The sequence below is a fragment of the Thunnus albacares genome, chromosome 2 (assembly GCF_914725855.1).
Source record: "Thunnus albacares chromosome 2, fThuAlb1.1, whole genome shotgun sequence".
Lineage (NCBI taxonomy): Eukaryota > Metazoa > Chordata > Actinopteri > Scombriformes > Scombridae > Thunnus > Thunnus albacares.
In genome coordinates this window covers 23,575,251-23,598,243 of record NC_058107.1, presented here as the reverse complement: position 1 = coordinate 23,598,243, position 22,993 = coordinate 23,575,251, and the positions used below count along the sequence as shown (strand labels likewise).

Genomic DNA, 22,993 nt, shown 5'->3' with positions numbered 1-22,993 from the left:
TATTTATTAATATCTCACCCTAATAGTCTTCAAGGGAGAATAGGAAACATTAGTAACAGAAGACTTTGTGGTGCATTTTTAGTTACTGCCCAGTCTGTAAGGCATTTGTTTCTAAATATACTTTTTTTCCTTTAAACTGGTGTTGAATCTCAAAGCATTTTTGGAAAGACTGAAGTTAAAAAAAAAAAAAAAAAAAACTCGTGGGTGTCTGAAACCTACAGCAACTATGAAGCTTCCTGATGAAAAAAAAAAAACAACCTCAGACAATCTGCACCAAACAATACAAAGCCAGTCAGATTAGATGCAGGGCTCTCTGATCTCTCTCCCTTTCTTTCACCAAAAATCACACAGTGGCACATACATCCACGCACAAACACACACACATTCCATTCAGCTAGCAGCTACTGTGCTCTCATTATAGGTGACTGCATGCAGACAGTGTCTTGTTCTATCGAACCAATAAGACTACGGCTGGCGCTGAGTGCAACTTCTGACAGATGGCTCTCTCAGCAATTTTCGCTTGACTAAGGCAATCTGTGTGTGTGTGTGTGTGTGTGTGTGTGTGTGTGTGCGTGTGTGTTCCTATGCACACATAGTACACAAATATGCGAGTATGTGTGTATTTCTAAGCCCTTTCACTTGAAAGCAATAGTGTTTGAGTCACTCATATTCTGTTTTAACAATGTCACTCTCAATATTTCACAACTCGCCACCCACACCCCCCTCTCTCTGTCACTCCAACATCTCGTCTTTTTGTCGTCCTTCTCTTTTTCCTCAAGGGCATCATGTCCACACTCACTGTGGCAATTTACAGATTTTACAGATCTGCAAACTTCTGATATTCTTCTTTAATTAACCATTAAGTCACACATACCACATATGCCTGATTTTGTGTATCTGCCTTGTTTGTCTCCTACTTTTTGTGTGTTTTTATTTTTAGCACAGGATGAGGAAAATCTTACTAAAACAACACTCGGAGTATTTCACCCTGTTTCTCCACCTTCACCCAATCCTGGAGACTTAAGCTTGCACTGTCTCGTCAAAGTTTTTCCTGTATCCCACTTTCTTTTTTGCTCCCACTGTTTCCTGTCTCTCTGTCCTCACCTTGCCTTTCCCTCACCCATTTTGTTTCTGTTATGCTGCCATTACACTGAGTAGTTTTGTCGGAACAGATATGAATTATGAGCAGAGTTCAAAACGCTATTGATTATGGAAACTCAGTTAAAAAGCATCGAAAACAATTAATGCTCTAATTGGCTAAAAGTGAGCCTGATTTCTTTTTTAAGTTTGAGTACATAATTGCATGTTACCACATTTTATTAGACAGTGAAGAGGTCCTCATCTCTGGAGAACAGAAAGGTAATATGAGAAAGAATGTAGATGGGCAAGACCTCAGAGATTCATCAAGTGCTCTCTCTGTTGATCTCTCTCCTCCGCAGATCATCTGTAGATGTTCAATGAAAATGAATAGTTCCCCACAGACAAAGGCAACTTATAGCTGGTGAGTGCACTCACAGAAGCTGCTTCAATCTCATGCAGACCACACAAAACCACACATACACCTACACAAAACCTATCAATTGTTTCCATTGCAGTGAAACTAAGGTTAGTGACTTTTTAATTCAATTTTATGAACTAGTTAAGAGAAGAAACATTGGAAATAAATGAAATAAATATTCATTATATTCAACCTTTTCCTCTCAATTCCAAAGCTGTTACATTTTATCTGCAGCGAAAATTAGCTGTTACTATCTTACTGTTTAGTCAGTCACTGCTGCAATAAAAGCAAGTAACAATACAGCAAACAACAACAACAACGAAAATAAGAATATTAAATACTGAAAAAGACTTTTTAAAAGCGCTATGTCATTTTTAAGATGACTTTTAGGAGTAACTAATGTTAAGATCACATTCACTTTTGATTACACATAACTAGCAAAGTCATATTCTCAGACAAAAGAACGTTGGACTGTGAACAGATTAATATGCTGTTAATGGACTTTGTATCTGCAGTGAGTAAAAAAGGCCATTGATTCCAATATTGTAATTAGAAACTATTTGATCTTCAGACTGTTCCCGTGTCAGCTACACAAAGTTTACATTTGGCAGCTAATTTCAAGATGTAGGAAGAATGTAGCTCTCTTCTGTAACTGTGAGCAGAGAAAAAGCTGCATTTCTGCTGCTTACGTATAATCATGTCTTTACAGTAAATAGGTAAAATTACAAGTAAAATTTCAAGCAAAACATACTTTAATTTGTATACTGACTATATAAAATGATGGGACTTTCAAACAGAACTTAAATAAATAAAAGTGTTTAAGTTTTTGATTATCATATTTGATAAAACATTTAGATTTAAAATGATCCTCAACTGGAAATAGTTTATTATATTTATATTAGTCCCACCCTAAACTAGTGGAATAGTTCTTGTTCAGTGACTAGTTAGTGCATGAAATAACAAATGAACAAATAAAAGAACACATAATAGAGATTATATAATACGCCCAATCCAGTGAAGATATAATCAAAGTGAGTAGTGTAACAACTCTGCTGCAAAAATCAAATGTACTGAAAATCACAGTGTTTGAAGTGTGCTCCCCTGGGAACAAATAAAATATGGTACCAGTGATGTAGCTAATATATGAGCCAGATGCCTTCAGATCTTCAGTGTGCAAAGTGACACACCATGATACACCATCTTAGACTGACAGATGTGTGCAATAAATACACTTCCCTGCTTCTAACTTCTTATATAACAATACTTTAACCAGCAGGTGATAACACGTGAATGCACACGATGCACTGAGTTCTTGATATAACTCTAAAACCTTCCAATCTGCACCAGTATTTAGATACTAACTTAATCTCACTCAAGTTTGTGACAACTATGAAAATACTAACAGAATGTCGAGAGAATGGACATCACACCTTTAGAGACCCACATGTCAAACTATGTAATCACATACGTTACCAATCAAAAGCTTGGACACGCCTTCGCATTCAATGGAATGGGAAGATGCATCCAAACTTTTGACTGATACTGTAGTTTACAGATTCATAGATTTGTCAGGATCAGGAGAGATGTGAATCCTTCTTTGCATTTAGAATACATATTGCGCCTTTAAACTGACATCAAGCACTATCTGTGCAAAACCAAGACTGAAATAATAAGTAGAGTAGTATGTTATCATACATTCTCCACCTTCCAGTGTATTTATTTCCATTTAAAACACCAGCTTTCATGTTAGTTTGGCCACTGTGAAAACCTAAGCTATTCTGTCTTGCTTTCCAACCCTCTAGTCCTGCCTCAGCAGACACTATAATGACTGACTGAACACTAACAAGGTGTCTAACAAGGTGTGCAGCACTCAGCTCTCCCACTGTTTTATCTCTTTTGACTGACCTATCTACTATTCCTCCTTTTCTCTTTCTTCTAGCTGAGGGGTTTTGCTGGAGGGGGGAAGTAAACAGGGGGGGGTGCCATGTTAACATAAATGATCACATAAATCTTGCAATTATCTGGCTTCACTGAGGGTTACTGAGGGAAATCAGAACTTCATTTGTTGCCATGGCTTTTGTTGATGAACAAAAGCCACCAATGAATCTATTCTTTGTCTCTGTCGTGTTTCTGACAAGTGCTAGTCGAAGGCTGCATAATTCTCCATGTCGTATTGTAATTACAAAGAGTCTTATCCAATATGTTGAGCTTTAAAATATACAGTTTTTTTATTTTCTTTTTAAAGTTAGGTTTATACTTTTAATAACACTCAGAACAACATCTATCAAGAAGCAAGTCAATCTATTGTTTATTCCAGTTTCATTCTGCTTAAAGCCTGGCCTTTACAACACATTCACCAGGAAATTAATGGAGTTCACCATCTCTGTTTATCTGAGGCAGTTAACAACAGAGAGCCCAAAATAAATATGCTTGTATAACAATTAAGCCACCCTACTCATTACTGACCCTGTTATCTACAGCTTCTCTGACACCCTTGTGAAAGAATCTGGCTAGAAGACAAGACTATCTAATTTCAGTGTGCTTCTGATCTGCTTTGATTTATATTTTCATGAGAGGTACAAAATATCCATTAACATTACAGTCTACACAAGAAAACACAGGTGAGGATGCTTGTTATACTGTTTTTATTTAAAGATTTGTTCACTCTGCAAATGTTAGCGTCGTATCTTTCTGTCTGTTTCCGTCACGCTCTCTTTTTACGGGCTTCAACTGAATGTGACATTTACTGTGGTGGAACAGCAGGAGACATTTTGTTTATGCAACTTAACCAGTATGATTACACATTTAAGATGGAGAGAGAAAAAGGAAGGGAAAGTGAGGAAGTGCGTTAACAGCATGTGAGAGTCAACACATACATTACACCCTGACATGTGTAACCCAAGCATGCTGGGTAGTATGAGACAGATAACTTAGCTCTTGGCTGCAGCCCCTGTCTCTACCAGCGGGAGAGAAGCAGGACAATTAAAGTGGCCAAATCTGTCGCTCTATGACGACAATCAAAACACAGACAGGAGACACATTTCCATTTTCCAATTGCTTAGCGAGCCACTCAGTACAAGGACTGAAACTGTTGAATCAGTAAAATGTCATATTCACTATTATTTTAGCGAGGCGTAGAAAAGTGTTAAAGCACCCAGAATCCATCCTTTGAATCACAAATATGTTTGTAGACTTTGTAAATATATTGTGGCCATTTAATCTGTCATCCACATTATGAAAGATTACTGCAACTGGACTGGACATGTAGGCTGACAGTGGTGTAGGAAGTATTCAGATCTTTTATTTAAAGCAGCTACAATCGATATTTTAATATTTACAATGGATCCATTGACTGTTTGTATGTGAAAAGAGTAACATATAGTGATGAATGCACAAAGAATTTTCACCTGATTCTGCAATTCCCCTCTGCTCTATGGAGATTTATAGCATCTTTTTATTCATTTTTTTGTTCTTCCAACCTGGTTTTGGTTTATGAGTTTTCAGCGAAAATGCTTTAGAAATCCGCTGTACCCTAACCTGCTCAGCACCAAACAGCAGAGATATACATTTAGCAGCTAGCTGGTGTGCAAAGTGGAGCATTTAGCAGCTAAGAGCCAAATGTTTCCCTCAGAAGTTGGTGGAGAACAAACCAGAGCTAAAAGTAGAGTGAATATTGGACTTACATTCATCAGATGGACGCAAACTTCAAATTAACGCTAATTCATGACTGAATTCACAGCCATTTGCTAACAAGTTCAGCCTATAAACTTAAAGGGTGATAATATGTCTATTTTGTGTTTACAGCTTCTATCGGCTGTCTCTGAGTTGCCAAAAACAAACAAACAAACAAAAAACAGAGCAAATGCTGAGCAATAAAACATGATTAATATAGTACGTTTTGATAACTAGTATCTTAAATGTTGTTTACTGTCTCAGATCAGATCATCAGACTTTGAAGCTGATGTTGCTCCATAACAGTTTCTCTTCATGGATCTGTCTGTTCTCTGCTGGTGAAGAGGTGTATAATTCATGAAACTCAGATACCAATAAAATCCACTCCTGCATCATTTCCCAATGCATTTCCCTGCACTGTCCTTTCCATGGTTGCTATAGTCATACAGCAAGCCGGAAGTGAGAGTGGCAGCTGCACTCTCTCCTCTAACCGCTCGCTGTCTGAAAGAGGCTTAAGGGTTGGATATATGTTGCAGTGAGGAGTACGCCCCCGTGAGTGAGGTGGTGCCTCGAGTTGTGCTGCCTGAGCTGGCTCGAAGGCTTTGTTTCATTTGTTGCAGGTTTAGTTTTAGTAAAAGTAGCAATATTAAAGTATAAAAGCACTCTATCGCAACTCAAAGCTCTGCATTCAAAACGACAAGAGACAGAAGCATTTTCAGCAAAGGTAAAATAATTCATTATGCAGAATGGCTACTGTCAGAATATTATTACATACGCTATATTGTTGTGTTATTATTACAGATGCACTAACATGTAAGCAGCATTTTAATGTTGTAGCTGGTCGAGGTGTAGCTAAATTTAACAATTGTACATGCAATATAGGCTGCATGGAGAGCAGAATGGATGAAAGCAGGTATGAACACGATGTGGCTGAACCACTAACAGTCAGACCTCATCACTTGTGAGCGGTAAGAAAGTAGTGGATAGAGGGAGGGCCCTGAGAATGGAGAGAAAGAGGAGGAAGGAAAGGAAGCAACTGTGACAGAAACAAGAGAGCAGAGAGTGGAAGAAAGAGTAGAAGAGAGAAATGAATTTAATGGAACTGCTGAGAGACGTCTCTTTTCGCAGTGGCACATCTCTGTAGTCAGAAAGAGACTGTGACAGGGACAGAAAGAAGAAAAGAGGGAGGATAGATGGAGAGATAGAGGGGCGCAGTCAGGAGGCACGGGTGTCCTAAAGTTGGGTCCACTTCACAGCAGCACAACAGAGTCGTTAGAGTGGGATAATGGATTAGAGGAAGTCATAAAGAGAGGAAGAGAGGGAGGAAAAGAGAAGGAGAGAGCAGGAAAATGATGATAACGTTGCTTTCCCAGCAGTATGGCACAGCAGAAACAGAGATAATGATGGAGGGAGAGACACAGAGAGGGAGCGAGAGAGGGAAAGTGGAGTGCTGAATGTGAACACTATTCACATGGCAAAAACTCAGCAGTAAGTAGAGAGAATTGGAGAATGGAGAGAACTCAGTGAAGGAGGGATGAAATACAAAAGGATGAGGGGAAGGAAACAGAGAAACAATTGTTTTTTTTTTTTTTTCCCTATATTGCTCTCCAACAAGAACACACACTCTTCCTCTCTCTCTCTCACGCACACAGTTATACAGACAGACAGACGCACAGCAGGGGACAGTGAAAAAAGGAGGTGCAGACTGTGTGAAAGGAATAAAAAAAAAAAGAGGGAAAAGCAAGCGAGAGATGTTTGGAGCAGCAGATGGAAAGATGAAAGTGTTGATTATGGCCTATGGCCCTGACTCTGTGTGTGCGTGTGTGTGTGTGTGTGTGTGTGTGTGTGTGTGTGTGTGTGTGTGTGTAATGTGTATTTGAGCTTTTTTTTTTTCATACAGTGAAAACAAATAATTCACAGTGTGCATGTGTGATTGTGTATATATTTCCCACAAAGTTTGCCCTAATTGAGAGACAGCAGCACTCACGCTGACAGTGCTGCTGCATGCAAAGATAACACACTGTATATGCATATACTCACACACCCACAAAAACACAGTGTTTCTTCACAGTGTGTCTCTCTCCTCCCCCACTGGTTAGGACATTAATTAGGGGAGAATGGCATAAAGTGAGACAACAAGAATGACTGGGAAAGATTTTGTGAGAAGACAAATATTCAACATGACACTAGAGTTTTGCTTTTGACTGTTCTACTTTCGCTCAAACGCTGCTGGCAAAACTTATAAGTCAGGGCAGTGCAAGGAGGAAGTGGGAAGATGGTGAGACAGATAGAGGGAGACGGGAAGGTATTGAAACAGGAGATGGGATGGAGGAACAGGGAAAGGTGCCCGCTCTCACACTCTCTCCTCGTTGAAATTTTTCTCTCTACTAGTCCGACTTGCATAACAGTACCTCCCCTCCTACACAGGTTACTCGTCAGCAGAGATGCCTCCTTTGACTGCGAGCTTCTGTTGCTTGTTTGTACATTTCAATTACAGCGGAGTTCACAGTCCATTTGATAGCTGCGGCCACTTCAGCTTTCTTTGCTCTGTCTCCGAGAGCGCCGCTTTCGCACCGAAAAGAAATAAATAAAAACAACTCCAAAAACAGTTGTATCGCAGTTGTTGCAGTTTAAAAATGTAATCTGTAGCACATCCTCCCCACCTGCGAAACACACTGCCCAAACACACCTGAGGGCACCGCAGACCCTGAGCTTTCTGTTAAAACAAGTCCAGAAACATCTCTCTACAGCAGGACGTTTTTCTCTCAACTGCTAAATTATCTATCCACTCCTTTTACCGCTATTTCTTAGCTTCCTGGTCTTTTATCTTCTTTTCTTTCTTCCTAGAATTATGTTTTTCTTGTAACACTTTGAGGTTTGCTTTTAATGAAACGGATCACAAATTAATTGCATCATTACTGCATTTACTTTGAATATTCAGTAGAATTCTCTAGATGACTCAAACATAATAATAAATGGTCACTTTAATTTGCCTTTGGATTTTATTCTGTCTATCCGTAGAAAATTATGTTTAATCCACTTTACAGGCTGTAATTTAAACAGCGTTATTATCTTTAATGATGAATAACACTTTCATTCTACGTCATGCATGAACATGTCCATCTCACAAAGGCTCTTTTGCTTTCAAGCATATTCTTCTGTTCTTGCTGGTTTACGGCTATCTGCAACATTGAGTAGAGTAGGCACTTCCTTCGTAGCACTTCTGCTCACTTTGTTTAAACATCTGTCTGAGGTATTGCAACTTTTTTTTTCTGACCACACTCCCGACAACTCATTCAAAGTGCTGCAGGCTGTCTTGTTTTCGACCTTCCTGAATTCTTGCATGTCACCCTCCTCCTACTCTCCCTTCGCCTGTGGTGGCTTATTTCAAATCCAAAACCTGATGTACAAGACTACAAATGAGTGAATATCCCCATCACTCAAGGCCATGGTCTGTCTAGCCTCTACATACCAGTCAATATTCTGTACTTCACCAATGTTGTCTGTTTGGCTCTCCTAATATTTTGACCTGGTAATCACTCGTCCTAGCCTTGACTCTCGTCCCTCCTTGCTCTGAAAAAATATTGGAATGACTTTCCCACCTTAGCCAGGGCCAAACACTGACCCGGCTGAAGCTTAAAATTAATATCTTTAGGAAACATTTCACATACTCTTTAAATCATATCCTCTCTCCCACATCTCCTCCTCTACATGGATAACTTTCATACATTCTCCGGCTCTTACTTCACTTTTCTGCGATCATCCACAAATCCTTTCATCCCTACTTCTGTCACAATCTTCAGAGATGCCCCCCATCACATTTGTGTTGGCAGCAATGGAGAGGTGCTCGCTTTTAGCAAAAAGACAGGTGGATTGTGACTAAAACCAGAATCAAATTCTAAGCAACATCCAAGACAGATGTGTGCCAAATGATGGATATTGCTGGACACCTCCACTCAATGTTTTTGAGTTGCAGTAAGATTATACAGCTGGTATTCAACACACAGAAAGTGGCTACCTGTGTGTTACTTGTGAATGCAAAATTGTATTTTATTTGAATCATCTTTTGTACCAAAAACTACTTGCACCTTACAATTTCCCCCCTCAGTATGTTTTTTTTTAATAATAGTATGTACAACATGGCTTTTTAATGTGCTGTCTGACCTTGTTCTGATGGATTGTGCTATATATACACATTCTATACCCTTCACCTGATGGTTGCTTGTAAAGTTAGTACTGTATAAATTTATGTTTAATCTCTTTTTTGCCTCGTTTTTTTTTTTTCAAAGACAGGAGGTTAACAGTCACATCCTTCTGTTGACTCACAATTAAACTCTTAATCTGAGGTTATTATGTATGCATGTGGGACTACTAGACTTTAATATTTATTTTTTTCTGTATTCTTGCTGTGCGTCTTAAAGCTATTTCTATGAACAATTGTTAAATATTTTATGTCAGAGTTGCTTTTTGAGGTATTTCTTTTGTTTGAGGAGATACTGTATTACCGTTATGTTGAATAATAAAACCAATTCCCAAGATTTCTTTTTGGTCTTTGATGAAGTTGTTAACAAAGTCAATTTCCAAGTAGCAGATTTTGTCAAATGAGGTCCTTCTACTTGTGCCTCTGCTTCTTCCTCTCCGCTTTCTCTTTCCTACATTCTGTCTCTCTCACTCTCCTTGAGACCAATTAGAAAGTTTATTGCGTATAGACATTTTTCCCACCACTGCCTATGTTGGCCTTAGTGTGCATGCACATGCTTGCTCTCTCTCTCTCCCGCACACAGTGGAAAAGGTTCCTATGAGGTAACAAAAATGTGTGCGCACACACAGACACACACACAAACACTAGTACCTTGGTGGCTCTGATTAGCAAGAGGGAAGGAGCAAAGGTGTGAAGAAAAAGGAAGGGTGACAGAGAGAAGAGAAAATGGGAGGGGGTGTAAAGAAAGGGACACATGTGGAGAAGGAGGAAGGATGAATAGAAGGAGGAAGAAAAGATGATAGAGAAAAAGGACACAAAAAAGAAGAGATGAAAGGGAGGAAAATTGAAATATAAGAAAGAGAGGAGGAAAGGAAACAAAGGAGAGAGGAAGAAAATGAAATAGTCAGAGAAAGAAGGGAGGAGGAGAAGAAAAGAGAAAGGTGGAGAGAAATCGGTGTAATCCCTCTACGCCTCCCTCTTTCTCTCCAGCAGTCATAGTGACACAGCCAAAAGCAAAATTATGGCGTCATGTTTGAGTATTCGCTCTCATCACTCATCTCCAGCTCCCCCCCTGCTGTGAATGTGCATGTGTCTTTGCATCTGAATCACATTTCCCTGAGGGCAAAATTTGAAGCACAAAGGTCTGGGACATTATAAAGGTACTGTGAGAGTGAGATAAACCCTTGTATGAAATAGTTGGTGTATTATATATGCTTCTGTAGGTGTTTATTTGCCATTTTCTTTATAAAGCTTTTTTTTGAACCTGTCTTTCAAATTATTCATAATTTGTCAGTGGTATAGTTTCATTTTATAATTAATTTTCGGGTGTCTGGGGAGATCTCTACTTTACACAATGATTGCTGGGATGAAAGTAAACCCATATTCCAGCCGGTGACTTTTAAAGCTAGAGAAGGTCAGCCCACTTAGCCTTGCAGCAGTAGACCGTTCATGCTCAGTTAATTTTGTGAGAGATATTTCTGGCTAGCCAAATCAGAAACGAATTACCTGTGACTAAAGCATAGCTCTTCTCACATGAACAGGAAGTACCTGATGCAACACACAAACATACACTTACACACACCATATATAACCCAGCACAAACCGTACACACCGATATATTCACACACAAAAGGAGGACCCACTCTTGAAAAATTAGGTTCTTTCTCTCTCAGTTTTTTTTTACCTCTAATGATGCCATGACTAAAATGTTAATTACAGCTAAAAAGAGAAACGATTGCGAATATCAAATAGCAATTAGCATGTATCATCATCATCATTACCACCATTAACTGCAGCACAAGATGGAGGACTATTTACCAAACAGTAGAATGCTCATCAGTTGCTTATTCAGGGCCTGAAATGTTTCACAGGCAATGTTTTAAAAGAAAACCATTCCTCCCAAAAATTTGCATAATTAATGTTGCTTAAAAAATTAACTATTGCGTGTTTCAGAGCACGATAAGAAGAGCAAACTGTACTCACTAGAAAATAGCAGTTATTTATTTATAATACTGCAAACCACCGACATATACATTAGAATGAGCCTACGAGTGAGTGTTCAAGTCATGTTCGTAGTCACTCTCTTTCATACTACACTTAATGTATGCATGCCTACTCAAGGAACCACTCAAAAATATACGCATACACATTCATGTGATCTTATTTTTCCCCATTTTCCATTGCCCTTTCCTTTCCCTGTCACGGTTCTCTTCCTGCACTGATGAAATTTACTATAAATCCTTCCCTAGGTGTCAATTGTCTGATCTCCACACCTGAGCATGGCCCGACGGATTGTGGAAAATCTTAGGGTAGATAACCAGGATGAGGTCATTATCCTCAACACAATCCGTGTGGAGCAAAATGTCTCCTCCCTTTTGTTCTCATTTGACTATTGTGCTCAAACACAAAAGCTCAATCCACACTTATTACACCCAGAGGACAGCTATTATTACATTTTTGACATTATATTGCTTTAGCAATCACATTTTTTCTTCCAAGCTTCCCTCCACACCCATTATCTATCTATCTTTTATCTTTGTGATGGACCCTGCAAGTGCAGCGTGGTGTTGTAAAAGTCCAAATCCCTACAGGAAAATATTATTCAATAACTCTTAATATGCACCTTATGATTGCCAGCTGAGGTATAAATCATAAACTATGAAACAAATAAGTCAGGAATCCCAGTATTATAGAGCTTGACTGACTTCATTAAAAGGCTGCAACAGAGAAAACAATATACCTGCATCATCAGGTACACTCGTGCCAAGCCATTTGTGGTTTAAGTTCACTTTCAGTCACACAGTGAATCATGTGACAATTAAATAATATCATGTGAAATCCTGTCTCTTATACTCATATGCCACTAACTGGTTTTACCTCATACATTTTGGAAATAACATAATTGCTGGGTTCCTTGCCAACATTTTTTCCAGTGCTCCAACAGCAACATTTCCATAATGCATGGAACTTGTATATGGACAGTGTGGATGGTGGGCATACAAAGTGCAGTTCTTTGACACTGGAGAGAGGGGTTAATGTCATGTGTCCTGGGTGTGGTTAGGTTAAGGCTGCCAGAACACTTTGATTAAGGCGTGATTTGGGAAATCATCATGGTTTTGGTTTAATATATCAAATGCTTCCTTATGTGGGAAGCATTTAATTTATTCCTGCATGAGCAGTACATAAATGTAATTTTTAGGTTTGTCATGTGACACCAAAATGTTTACTGTCTTCATGTAATGTTGCCATTCACAATTCAATATTTGTTTTTACATCAAATGTCCATACCTACAAGAAATCATAATAGTTTGTTATATAAAACCCCTGATATTTAACACACCATCAAACATGTGTAATCATCAATCATTAATTATCTATTCATACATGATGATTTCTTTTTTTTTTACTTACCTTGTTGTACAAAGGAGCCGTACACAAACCACATGGAATTGTACAGTGTTGTCGAGGACACAGATCCCATGGGTAGCCGGGGTGGGTTGAGCCAGTTGAGCAAGTACACCAGAATGCCAACCAAGAGCACCGTGCCCGCAATGCACGCCCACAGTGACAGGTCGAAGGGTGCCAGGCAGGCAAACATGTCCACAGTGCGTTCGGCCTTGCGCAGCAGAACGCCCACAGAATAATCCATGTAGCGTGTGGTGAAGTCCACGACACTCTCTCGCTCAGGCGTGATGGTCAGGGCAGAAAGTCCCACATCGGCTCGCTGCAAGAGGTGGAGGGGAGGAGAGGAGTTTGAAGTATCAACACTATGAATATGTGTAGGTGAGGAACAGAGTGGAAAAATATGGACTTTTGAACTCAGAGATGGGTAATTGGTTTAGATCCTACCCCTGTTTCTTCCCACCATCTAAAATTTCTCATAATACAAAGCGACTTAAATATTATCTGGAAGCATCTGTTGTGTCAGTAGATGAAAAAAAATCTCTTTTCAGAGAATAGAGCTTTTATTGGCAATATGTTTCTTGTTTTCTTCAAAAGTAAATGCAAAAATACCAGCAGATGGCTGATCTTTTTTTCTCAACCTCTAGATAGCTGTTGTGATCATGTATTCATGATTTTCCCAGTTTCAGTCGCCTAAATTTGGGTATTGATGGAAAAATTCTAATGCTGTGAAAGCTTTACAAAGCTCTGTCAAACGACCAAAACAGGCTAGATTTCAACACTACTTGATGTGAAACAAGGGAATATGCTTTCACCTATATAGTTTCCACTTTCATTAAATGATTTAGCGATGGAAGTTTAACAAGTAGATATTAGGGTCAGACTTTTTGACTTTATAATTGACACTATTATTTTTTCAGACAATATATTTCTTCTTGCAGAGGAGGACAGCGATCTTCAGACTTCAGACTGTTATATCCTTTGTTTTGCTGGAGTAATAAATGGAGACTGAAGGTAACAAAGATACTCAAAAATTTCACAACACTTGTGACATATATGATTATTCTTATTTCTATGTGCTTCTATGTGCTTTTTCTGTTTTTGTAAACCTTGTCAACGATAAAGTCCATAAACCAATACAAAGTCTTGTCTGTGTTAAATACAAGTAAGTCTACATGAACATATAAATATTGCTGTTAAACTCTGCTTTTGTGTCAACATGCCTCCACAAGCATTTAATGCCTTTCTCATCACTCTGAATTCTTGGAATTTAAGAGGCCACAAATGACTGCTTTAATTATTTACATGTAAAGACTTTAACTTGAAAAAAAAAGCTGTCAGTGAGTATGGCTGCCAAGAAAAATAGGCTGAGCTTAGCTTAAATGCAGAAACAATGATGGCTAATTAAAATGTTTTCAGTCCCCAGTGCCTGGCTAGCAGCTGTAGACATCTGCTTGTACCACAACAAGGATTTAAGATGCTCTGGTATGCTTGTGCCTGTGTGTTTGAAATCTATACAAGTGCGAGAGAGGGCACATATTATGAACTTGTTCGATAATGAGATTTTCTTTGTTGCAAGTAACAACTGACTGGAACAAGTTAGGTGATTTTGTAGGCGACCACTAAGCCCTACAGCCACTGTACACACACATTGATTACACACTTACGAACACACACTTGCATGCTAACCCACCACACACCACATCCATGCACACGCACAAACAAAAATGTTAATCCACTGTAGGCAAAAAAAATCTGCTAATTTCACAGTCGAGTGAGGAAACAAAATGCTTAAATGTGCAGAAATTGTCACTTACACTGCATAAGAATAATATTAGGAGACACCCTGCAGGATGCCTGTTGGTTGAGACAACACAACGATATGCATGCAAGTGTGTGATGTGTGTGTGTATGTGTGTGTGATGCGTGTGTGTGTGTATGTGTGAGTAGAGATGAACTGCCACGCTGACTGCTGTGGTCAGTCAACATGGAAACTTCCAGAGAGCACTCTGGGTAATAATTATCTGGTATAATTGGGTTTTTGGAGAGATAAACCTTGTTGCTGACTGATGGGGAAAACAGAATTATTTGCATGTTCAATTTATTTACAGCCTATGCTTGTCTGTGTACACATAAATATGCATTGTGCTCAAAGCATTTTTCTATCATTTTGTGAGCTGTTGCGTTGGGGGGAATACAAATGCTAAACACACACACAAATAGTGAAGGTCAAGAGAAGGAGAGCCCAGTCTTAAAAAATGTTCAAGCCTGAGACACAGCCAAAAGAATATAATGAAGTGAATGCATTAAAAACTTCTAAGAAAACACTGCCGATAGTAAAAAAAACAAAAAAAAAACTTCCTTGACTTATGGAGAATGAACAAAATGTGCAGAAGCTTAGTAAAAGTCCAGCAGGACATCAAAGGATGCTGTACACACATATGTAGATACGAACTTAGACCTACACAAACACATTCACACACATAAACAGTGGGAGATGCTAATTAAAGACCGTCTCAGTCTTTACCATATAAAACTGTATGAGGATTGTAGAACTTCTGTAAATGAGAACCAACTCCTGCTGTTTTTTCCCCCCTATTGTTTAATGAATGCACCCTGTGCTCTATTTCATTGAAGGGATATTTTGCATCAACAATTGCTTGAAAAAAAAAGTTGCACTGACCTCAGCTGAAAGTTACAACTCTGTCTGACCGCTCAACTGACCACACTTAATATTAGCTTTCCCAAAATTTCATACTGAATACCATTTTGAAATGGGTTTAAAATAAATTTTAGGTGCTCATACTAGAAAAATGATCACATTAGATATACTTAAAGATTGGATTGATTTTTCAGCAGGGTGTTAATGGACACTATCCATTAGTCTTGAAGGTAAAATGGAACGTGGTTTCAGGGTACGTGATATTTTGCCTTCCCCCATGCTGGCATAGTGAGTATATAAAATTACAATTAAAAAGAATAGTTTACTCACAGAGGTGGTTGTAGAAGCTATCATGAATTATTACTACGCTTATTTTGTTATTACTTTGAGCACATTTTATTTATATTTATTTTATTTCCTTTTTAGAGGCCATGTTGTATCCTCTTTTAGGAGTCCATAAATTATTTGGGGGATAAAACAATGATGTGACTACAAGGGGCTAAGGTGAGCTGAAGGCTTATTGCTGGTGGGCCCCTATATCACAACACTCAATGAATGTTTTAAGGAACCAAGTCCCCCAGAGGAAAAGAAAAAGTTTGAGAAACCATGATATATTCAGTAAATTTAGGTGCTATTTGGGTTTGCTTAGCTTTTGTTTCTCTAGCAAATAAAATGTGCTCTGTTCTTTGTCCACAAAAGATGTCTGATACTGCAAATGTTGGGAGTTCTTCAACGTTTTGAGAGATATTGGGAGATATTGAGAGAGATTGATTGTGAAAATGAAAATTTCTGAAATGTGACTACTCAGACATTAAATGTTTGACTCTTTCTTTCTTTCTTTCTCTCTCTATGCATTTCTTTCTGCCATCAGCAGTCAAACATGAACACATGGATTATATAATCAAAAATATTCAGTTGTTGAAAAAATATTTTCAAATACTCAGCACTGTTTGCCAATGGCTACTGAAAAAGTTGCAGAATTGGTACATCTCATGCTAATGCACTACAAAGGGGGGCAAACTTAAGTAGCTTGTAGGCTATGGCACTTGTTAAGTATTGTACAACTGTGCAAATTTATTGCCCTCAATCCAGAGGTTTCTCTATCTTTGTAAAATCCACATTCATAGCTTCACACTCTCTTGAGAAACACCATCTCCACTTTTCCACTTTTTGCAGACACAGATCAAGTGTCTGCCAGTAGTTATGCATCAAATACTTGAAGATACTTGAAGTTAGTCAAATTAATCGAAAGATGCTGTGTTCTCTCCAATATGCAATACCACATCTACTCATCTTTGACGTCAGCCCTTCTCTGGTCCTCTTCAGACTACATGCTTCTATCGTTAGGGAATGAGTGTCTAAATCACTCTATCCAATTAAAAGAAGTTAAACTCAGGCTGGTGGAAGCTGAATATAAATATTTATTTTTGAAGTGACACAGTTTCTAGTGGGAATGTTATGATATGACTCAAGACTGTGTACAAGAAGTGATGACTTGCATGCATGCTTCTCCTCCTTGCGTATTGGTTTAGTGTGTTTGCATAGATAAGCTTTGTTGTTTTTGTATAGCATGGGTGTGTTTTTGTGTGCTCATGTGTGTTTGTGCATGCAAATGATTTTCTTCTCACCTTGAAGACCAATTCACCCATCAGTCCATTCCACTGACCATCAGGCTGCAAGCTGCCGTATTTGTGGTCTGGAGCGACGTAGATCTCATACTTAAAGCCCAGGTAGTTAGACAGAGCATCCAGGACATCAATGGAAAAACCCTGATACTTCTTCGGTTTTCCCAGGACATTCTCAGACACCATTACAAATGGCTCCTCCTAGAAGGCAAAAATCAATCAGAGTGTCAGTAAGTCAGTCAATCAGCCAATCAATACAACAGTCATTCAAGCATTAAATCACCCAATTACTCAAGTGGCCATTATACCACCAGAAACCATCATCCTAAAGGTTGAAAGCCTACACGACATGCACAAAAAGGTAATTGTCAACACATTGTTATTCACACTACTCATATATTTGTAAGTTATTTGGTGAAGAGCGATCATTTAAATACTGTAAAAGTAAAGGTAGATTAGCCTATATTAGTGGTGTGAAGGTGGCCTGTCAGGTGGAGTTTACATTGTAAAAAATGTCTCAGAGAGTTGAATGAATTTCCTACGAAGCCTCTTTATGTTTTAACACCTAAATGTTTTACGATGGCTTGCAGTGCTTGCTAGCCAATCTCCACTTCTACTGGCACATCACTACCTTTACAACTTAGCTTACCACCCTTAACTCTCAATATGCATTACCGTTCTCTGCAGTCGGGTGCAAATATGATTTGTCACTCCTCTGACATGTGAATGTCACAGCTTGGGTGAAATTTCATCCCTGTGGGTGAAATGTGCTAGGTGTACTCATTAAAACATTGCTCTATGGTGCTGCTAGTGGAATAGAAACTCTTCAGAATACCTGACATGAGCAGTTATTTTACACAACAAGAATGTGAAAATTGCAGAAAACCAAACCATTGGAGGCACATACTTTTTTACCAGTATGGTATAAAAACAGAGTTCTGACCGGAAACATTTCTGCCTTCTGTTGTTGTTGTGAAGGCGAACCACATGCTGATAAATATACCAAAACAGATGCAACAACATGCTGTATCTAAAATCTGTCCACCTGTTTATATTCTTAGCTAAGCACTTTTTTTTTGACTGTGCTTTTGGGATTCTAGGAGAAGAAAATCAAGATGTACCCCTCAATTTTGTTTTGGCAGAGCTCTCCAAGTTCCCTACTCAGCTTTCTTTTTATTCACAGAGGGAACCTTGTTTAGTAATTTCTTTAAAATACCATATAATCTATTTATCATTTAATTCAAGTGCATTAAAATGCCTGAAATCAATAATCACACCATGCAATTCAGCAGATTTGTTTTTTATTGGTTCATTTTTAAATGCACTTGGGATGGCTGACCCTTTTGTTTATCGATATCACCATGGCATCGAAAGGGCAGCTTCCTGTTGAGGTTAAATGACATCTAGAAATGCTGACATTTTAAGCAATTAAGTGAACACAGCGCAAGGAAAAACAAGATATTTTTTTAACAAGGAGAGCAGGAAGCTAGTGGGAAATTTATCTTAGAAAAGAAATACAAAATTATATTTTCATATACTGTACCTGAGTGTTTCATTGAGGAGTTTTTCTCTTTGGCTCTCGTCTCTTTCACACATACCCTTTCTCCCTCACTCTTCTTTAATAAATCCCTATTGATTAGTGAAATGTTTTAGGCCAATATGTCTTGCAGATTTATGAGGGCCTGTGTGTGTTATTGACTGGCTACTGGTTGCACATTAAGCACACACATACACACACACGCAGGCTATGCTACGCATTAACTTGGCGCTTTCTAATCCTTGCTAGCTGCTGCCGTTCAATAAGCTATTAGGCAGTGAATGGACATGCATGCCAAGTCCCTCTCTCACCACAAGCATCCATCAATCAAAGCAGGAACACCCACTAACACACACACCCCTACACACACACCCTCTATACTGAATACCCCCAAGTGCCACTGATTTCATCCCTATGCGGGTACTTTAAACCTTTATAAACAAACATAAACATGGTGCTGAAAACATTGGCACTGTTGTCCAGGGGAACAATAACCCAGTCGGCCATTTGCCCAGGCTCTAATACTTCCAAATACATTTCTAAGGTGAATGTTCACATCGGAAGCTCATTTCTGAGGTAAATCATGCATTACATTGACATTTTTAGAAGTTAATTGGTACTGGGGAACACAGAGGAACTCAAATGGTTTTGCCAGCATACATATGAGGGTGCAAGAATATCTTATATAAAATATTTTTCCAGTTCAAAGTTGTGTGAGTGTATTCAGGACTTTCTCTTTACAAATTCTTTATCTGAAGGGTAGGACAACAGGAGTCTTGAAGAATCTAATAAGTTAGGTAACTGTCAATCAAACTAGACGGGTGGTATATTGTTCCCAAACAATGAAAGGGGGAAAAGATTGAAAATATATTAGCAACAGAGGCTGGTTTGATAGTCTTGAAAGGAAGGAAATTTGGCTTTTATGAATTAAAAAAAAAATTGAAAAAAAATTGTTTAATTTAACTTAACAGTATATTGATTAAAATCCTAATGTAAAAATTGAACTGTTCTCTGAAAAATTGTCTCATTTAAAAACACACTGAACTTATCTGTCTTCAGTTTTCTTCTCTCTCTCTATGTTTTCCCAACAATAATTCTGGGTCATTGTGCATTGATTGCTCTTCAAGTATGCAGGCTCTGTATATACAGCGAACAAACCCACACACACACAAGCATGCATGCATGCGCACCCATACTGTACACATGCATGTGCTGTAGATACATACACACATGCCCACCCACACAACCTTCCAAGCTAACCACATAACACACAACAAATAGCAGCAGAAAATCAATACAAAGCAAAACACTGTGCATGTGCAACTCTGTGTAGGTGTGTGTACGCGGGGGTGGGAGTGTTTGAAAGTGCTGAAAGCATGTTTGGTATTTTATCTGATTATGGTGTACTCTAGGTAAAGGACTAAGAGAACAGAATATATACAGGCAGCTCGTGTCTCTCCGGTGTCAACCCACGATTTTAGCTTAGCTCATTATTTTGTGGCAAGGGCACAGGTTGTTTGAGACAGGCGTCATTTCAATTTGGCTGTACAATACATGACAGTTTCCCCCTTCACTTACAGTAGACATCAACATGAACTGTTCCTTCACCTGACTGGGTGACCGCTGCGTGTACTGGACTGTCACCGGTCTTTTATTTTTTTTTTAAACCTCTAAAACATGATGGCTGTTGGGGAAACAGTCAAATCACTCTGAAACTATCAAGCAAAATCAGTTTTTATATGATTCTGAATTAGAATAAAAAGTCGTTGTATTTGCAACAACATGCTTAATCTATAACATCTGGTTTAAAGAGCTGTTCAATTTTTGACTTTTGAGAGGCAACGAGTCATGAAATCATCTAAACGGTTTTACTGGTTGGTCTGACTTTAAGCTGCCGGGCTCAATCAATACTGAGTCGATGGTTTCCAGACTAAAATCTTGTAACGAAAAATTACCTCGAGAGATGCTGGCTTTGTGACGTTAATCTGTCTCTCTCCCTCTCTCTTTACTCTCTGTTGTTATTTTACTATCTCTCTCTTTCCCCTGCCACTCACCAGCTGTGATATACACCATTTGGCATCTTTCCACATCACAACGTCTCCCTCCTTCCCTAAACATATGTCTAGGATTCCTCGTCTCTTTCCTTCCATTCATCCATCAGGGCTACGATACTTCCCACTTGTCATCCTGGCAATATTATCTCACATCCCTCTACATCCAGCGATCCCTCTCTTCCATCTCCTCTTTGTCTTTCTGATATTGCTTCCATCTCTCATTCCCATCATCTCTCCTCCTCCTGTCTTAACTCTACACTAATTCCTTTGGCACAAGTTCATCCCCTGTCTTCTCTTGACTGGAAGAACCACATGTGGGCTCACTGCTGCTCGGGTGTTTTTGGAGACATGATTGGGACAAGGAACAGCAATTTTTCCACAAAGACTATGTAATGGCATCTGAAGAGCCCTCTGAGGGAATGTTGGGAATGACAAAGTTGTGTGGTGATTTGCAGCACAGTGAGCATTTTCAAAGCACTCTGCGGATTTGTCTGTGAAAATGGTGTAAAATGTATTTTGAAAAGCCCTGTCAGTCTCTGCAGAAGATTAGATTTCATATTGTTACAAAAAATGAATTTCCCCTCAGTCTCTGTTTCATAAAGATGGAGGATCCATATATATCACAAAACAACAGATAAGGATAAATCCTGAACTTTGTGACTTATGATTTATGTAAAGGAGGCCTACAGATTTTTCTCTTCATCCTTCTTCCAATAGTGCAAAATTTCCAAAATGTATGTGCCTGTGCTTTCGTTGGTAAAATGTAACTTTTCCAGGCGCCAAAATGTCCCCAGCCAGGGACCTTTGTTGCATCTGTCTTCCTCGTTTCCCATCATCTCTCTATTATTGCTATGTAATAAAGTCATAAAATTGCACTTTTGTCAGGTCTGTACATTTTGCGTTTGCATGCCCCCATCTCATACTTTGCTGGCTTAGCTTGAACTTGAGTTTGTTATAGTGAGAGTAAAGCCATAGTTCAGTAATCATCAAGCAGTACAGTGCAATATTAGAAACTGTCCGCCCAAGAAAAACGAGGGCAAATGCCCCAAAAAAACATGAGTTGACATTCAAGTGACAAAGCCCTCTTGCTGCCGTAGGAATTATAACTCTTATCCGCCTGGAGCACATGAAACAGTGTGACGTTATTCTACAGTGACAAAGTCTGCAGGACAGGAGGAGGTTGGGGGGAGGGTGAACAAAACATTCTTTAACACGGGAAACTGTAGTCTGTTATCTGTTTCCTAGAGAAAGTCAATGGTGGTTTCTTTTAACTATGCCCGCTGTTCCTTAACCATATCCAAGCTGTTATTATTGTAACCATGATGACAAGGTCACTACCTTAACGAAGTAGCATTTTTAACCCAAACGACAAAGTTTCTCCAAACCAAAATTTGTTATATTTGTGGAACCTAACAATGCACAGCCATTTTGTTGTTATACATGTATTGGTACATTTATAATTGCAAATCAATGGGCTAGAAGAGCACAGCCAGTGATATACTGAGAGTGTACTGGATGTACCAGTTTAAAGACATTTGAGAGGTCTTTAGATATTTTTTCTTAGTTTTTCTCTCTATACTACATAAACTGACACAAGAAAATCTTCTCTCTCATCCTCATCCAAAAACAGCTTTCAACTACAACAACAGTTGAATGGAACCTTATAAATCACCCCATCAGTCATTATAGATTTTGTAGTACGTGTGGTTACTGTGTAGTTTACTGCATGGCTTCATCAAAAGTAAAATTTTCAGGTTCATTTAGGGAAAACACTGTGAGCGCTTTTTCATTATCTCCAAAAATGTGACCTCAAGTCTAAAAAGGTACATCTTCTGCCTTTGGCTGCAGGAGCTGTATTCACAGCTTGCTACTCATAAATGTTGAGTAACACCAGAGAAATGTGGGCACGCACTCTATAAAGTCTTCTGAAGAAAATCAAGTGCCTGTCTAGAATGCATCATTTTAATGTAACTGTTTAAAGGCTTAAAATTGAATTCACAGCTGCAAAATAAAAATTCTGGTCACATTTGTGACTACGATGGTTACACTAATGAGCACTGTGGAAAGCCATAAACACATAATTATAGTGATGTAGCCACCCCTCAGTAACATCCATTTAATAATCAATACAATGCCTGTTAATCAATAGCATTGATTTAGAGTTATTGGCCCTAATAGTGGTATGATCTCATCACTAATTAACTAATCAATAACTATTCAACAGTGTGGCTGATTAAATAGAATGAACGCATCCTTTCACAGGTCAATGTTTGTGTGTGTGTGTGTGTGTGTGTGTGTGTGTTCCTACTTGCATGCTTGTGTGTGTTACAGGGCAAGAGACA

At 38.7% G+C, this 22,993-nt stretch overlaps 1 protein-coding gene across 3 annotated transcripts in view; it reads right to left on the bottom strand.

Annotated features, from left to right (window-relative positions):
* Positions 1 to 22,993, bottom strand: part of grid2 (glutamate receptor, ionotropic, delta 2) — a 227,426-nt gene that overhangs the window by 100,443 nt on the left and 103,990 nt on the right. For all 3 annotated transcript variants that reach the window (XM_044373896.1, XM_044373897.1, XM_044373898.1), the window contains exons 8-9: positions 17,064 to 17,261; positions 12,783 to 13,095 (exon numbers count right to left, since the gene is read on the bottom strand). In XM_044373896.1, coding sequence (XP_044229831.1) covers positions 12,783 to 13,095; positions 17,064 to 17,261 — 511 coding nt within the window. The remainder of the gene's footprint in view (positions 1 to 12,782; positions 13,096 to 17,063; positions 17,262 to 22,993) is intronic.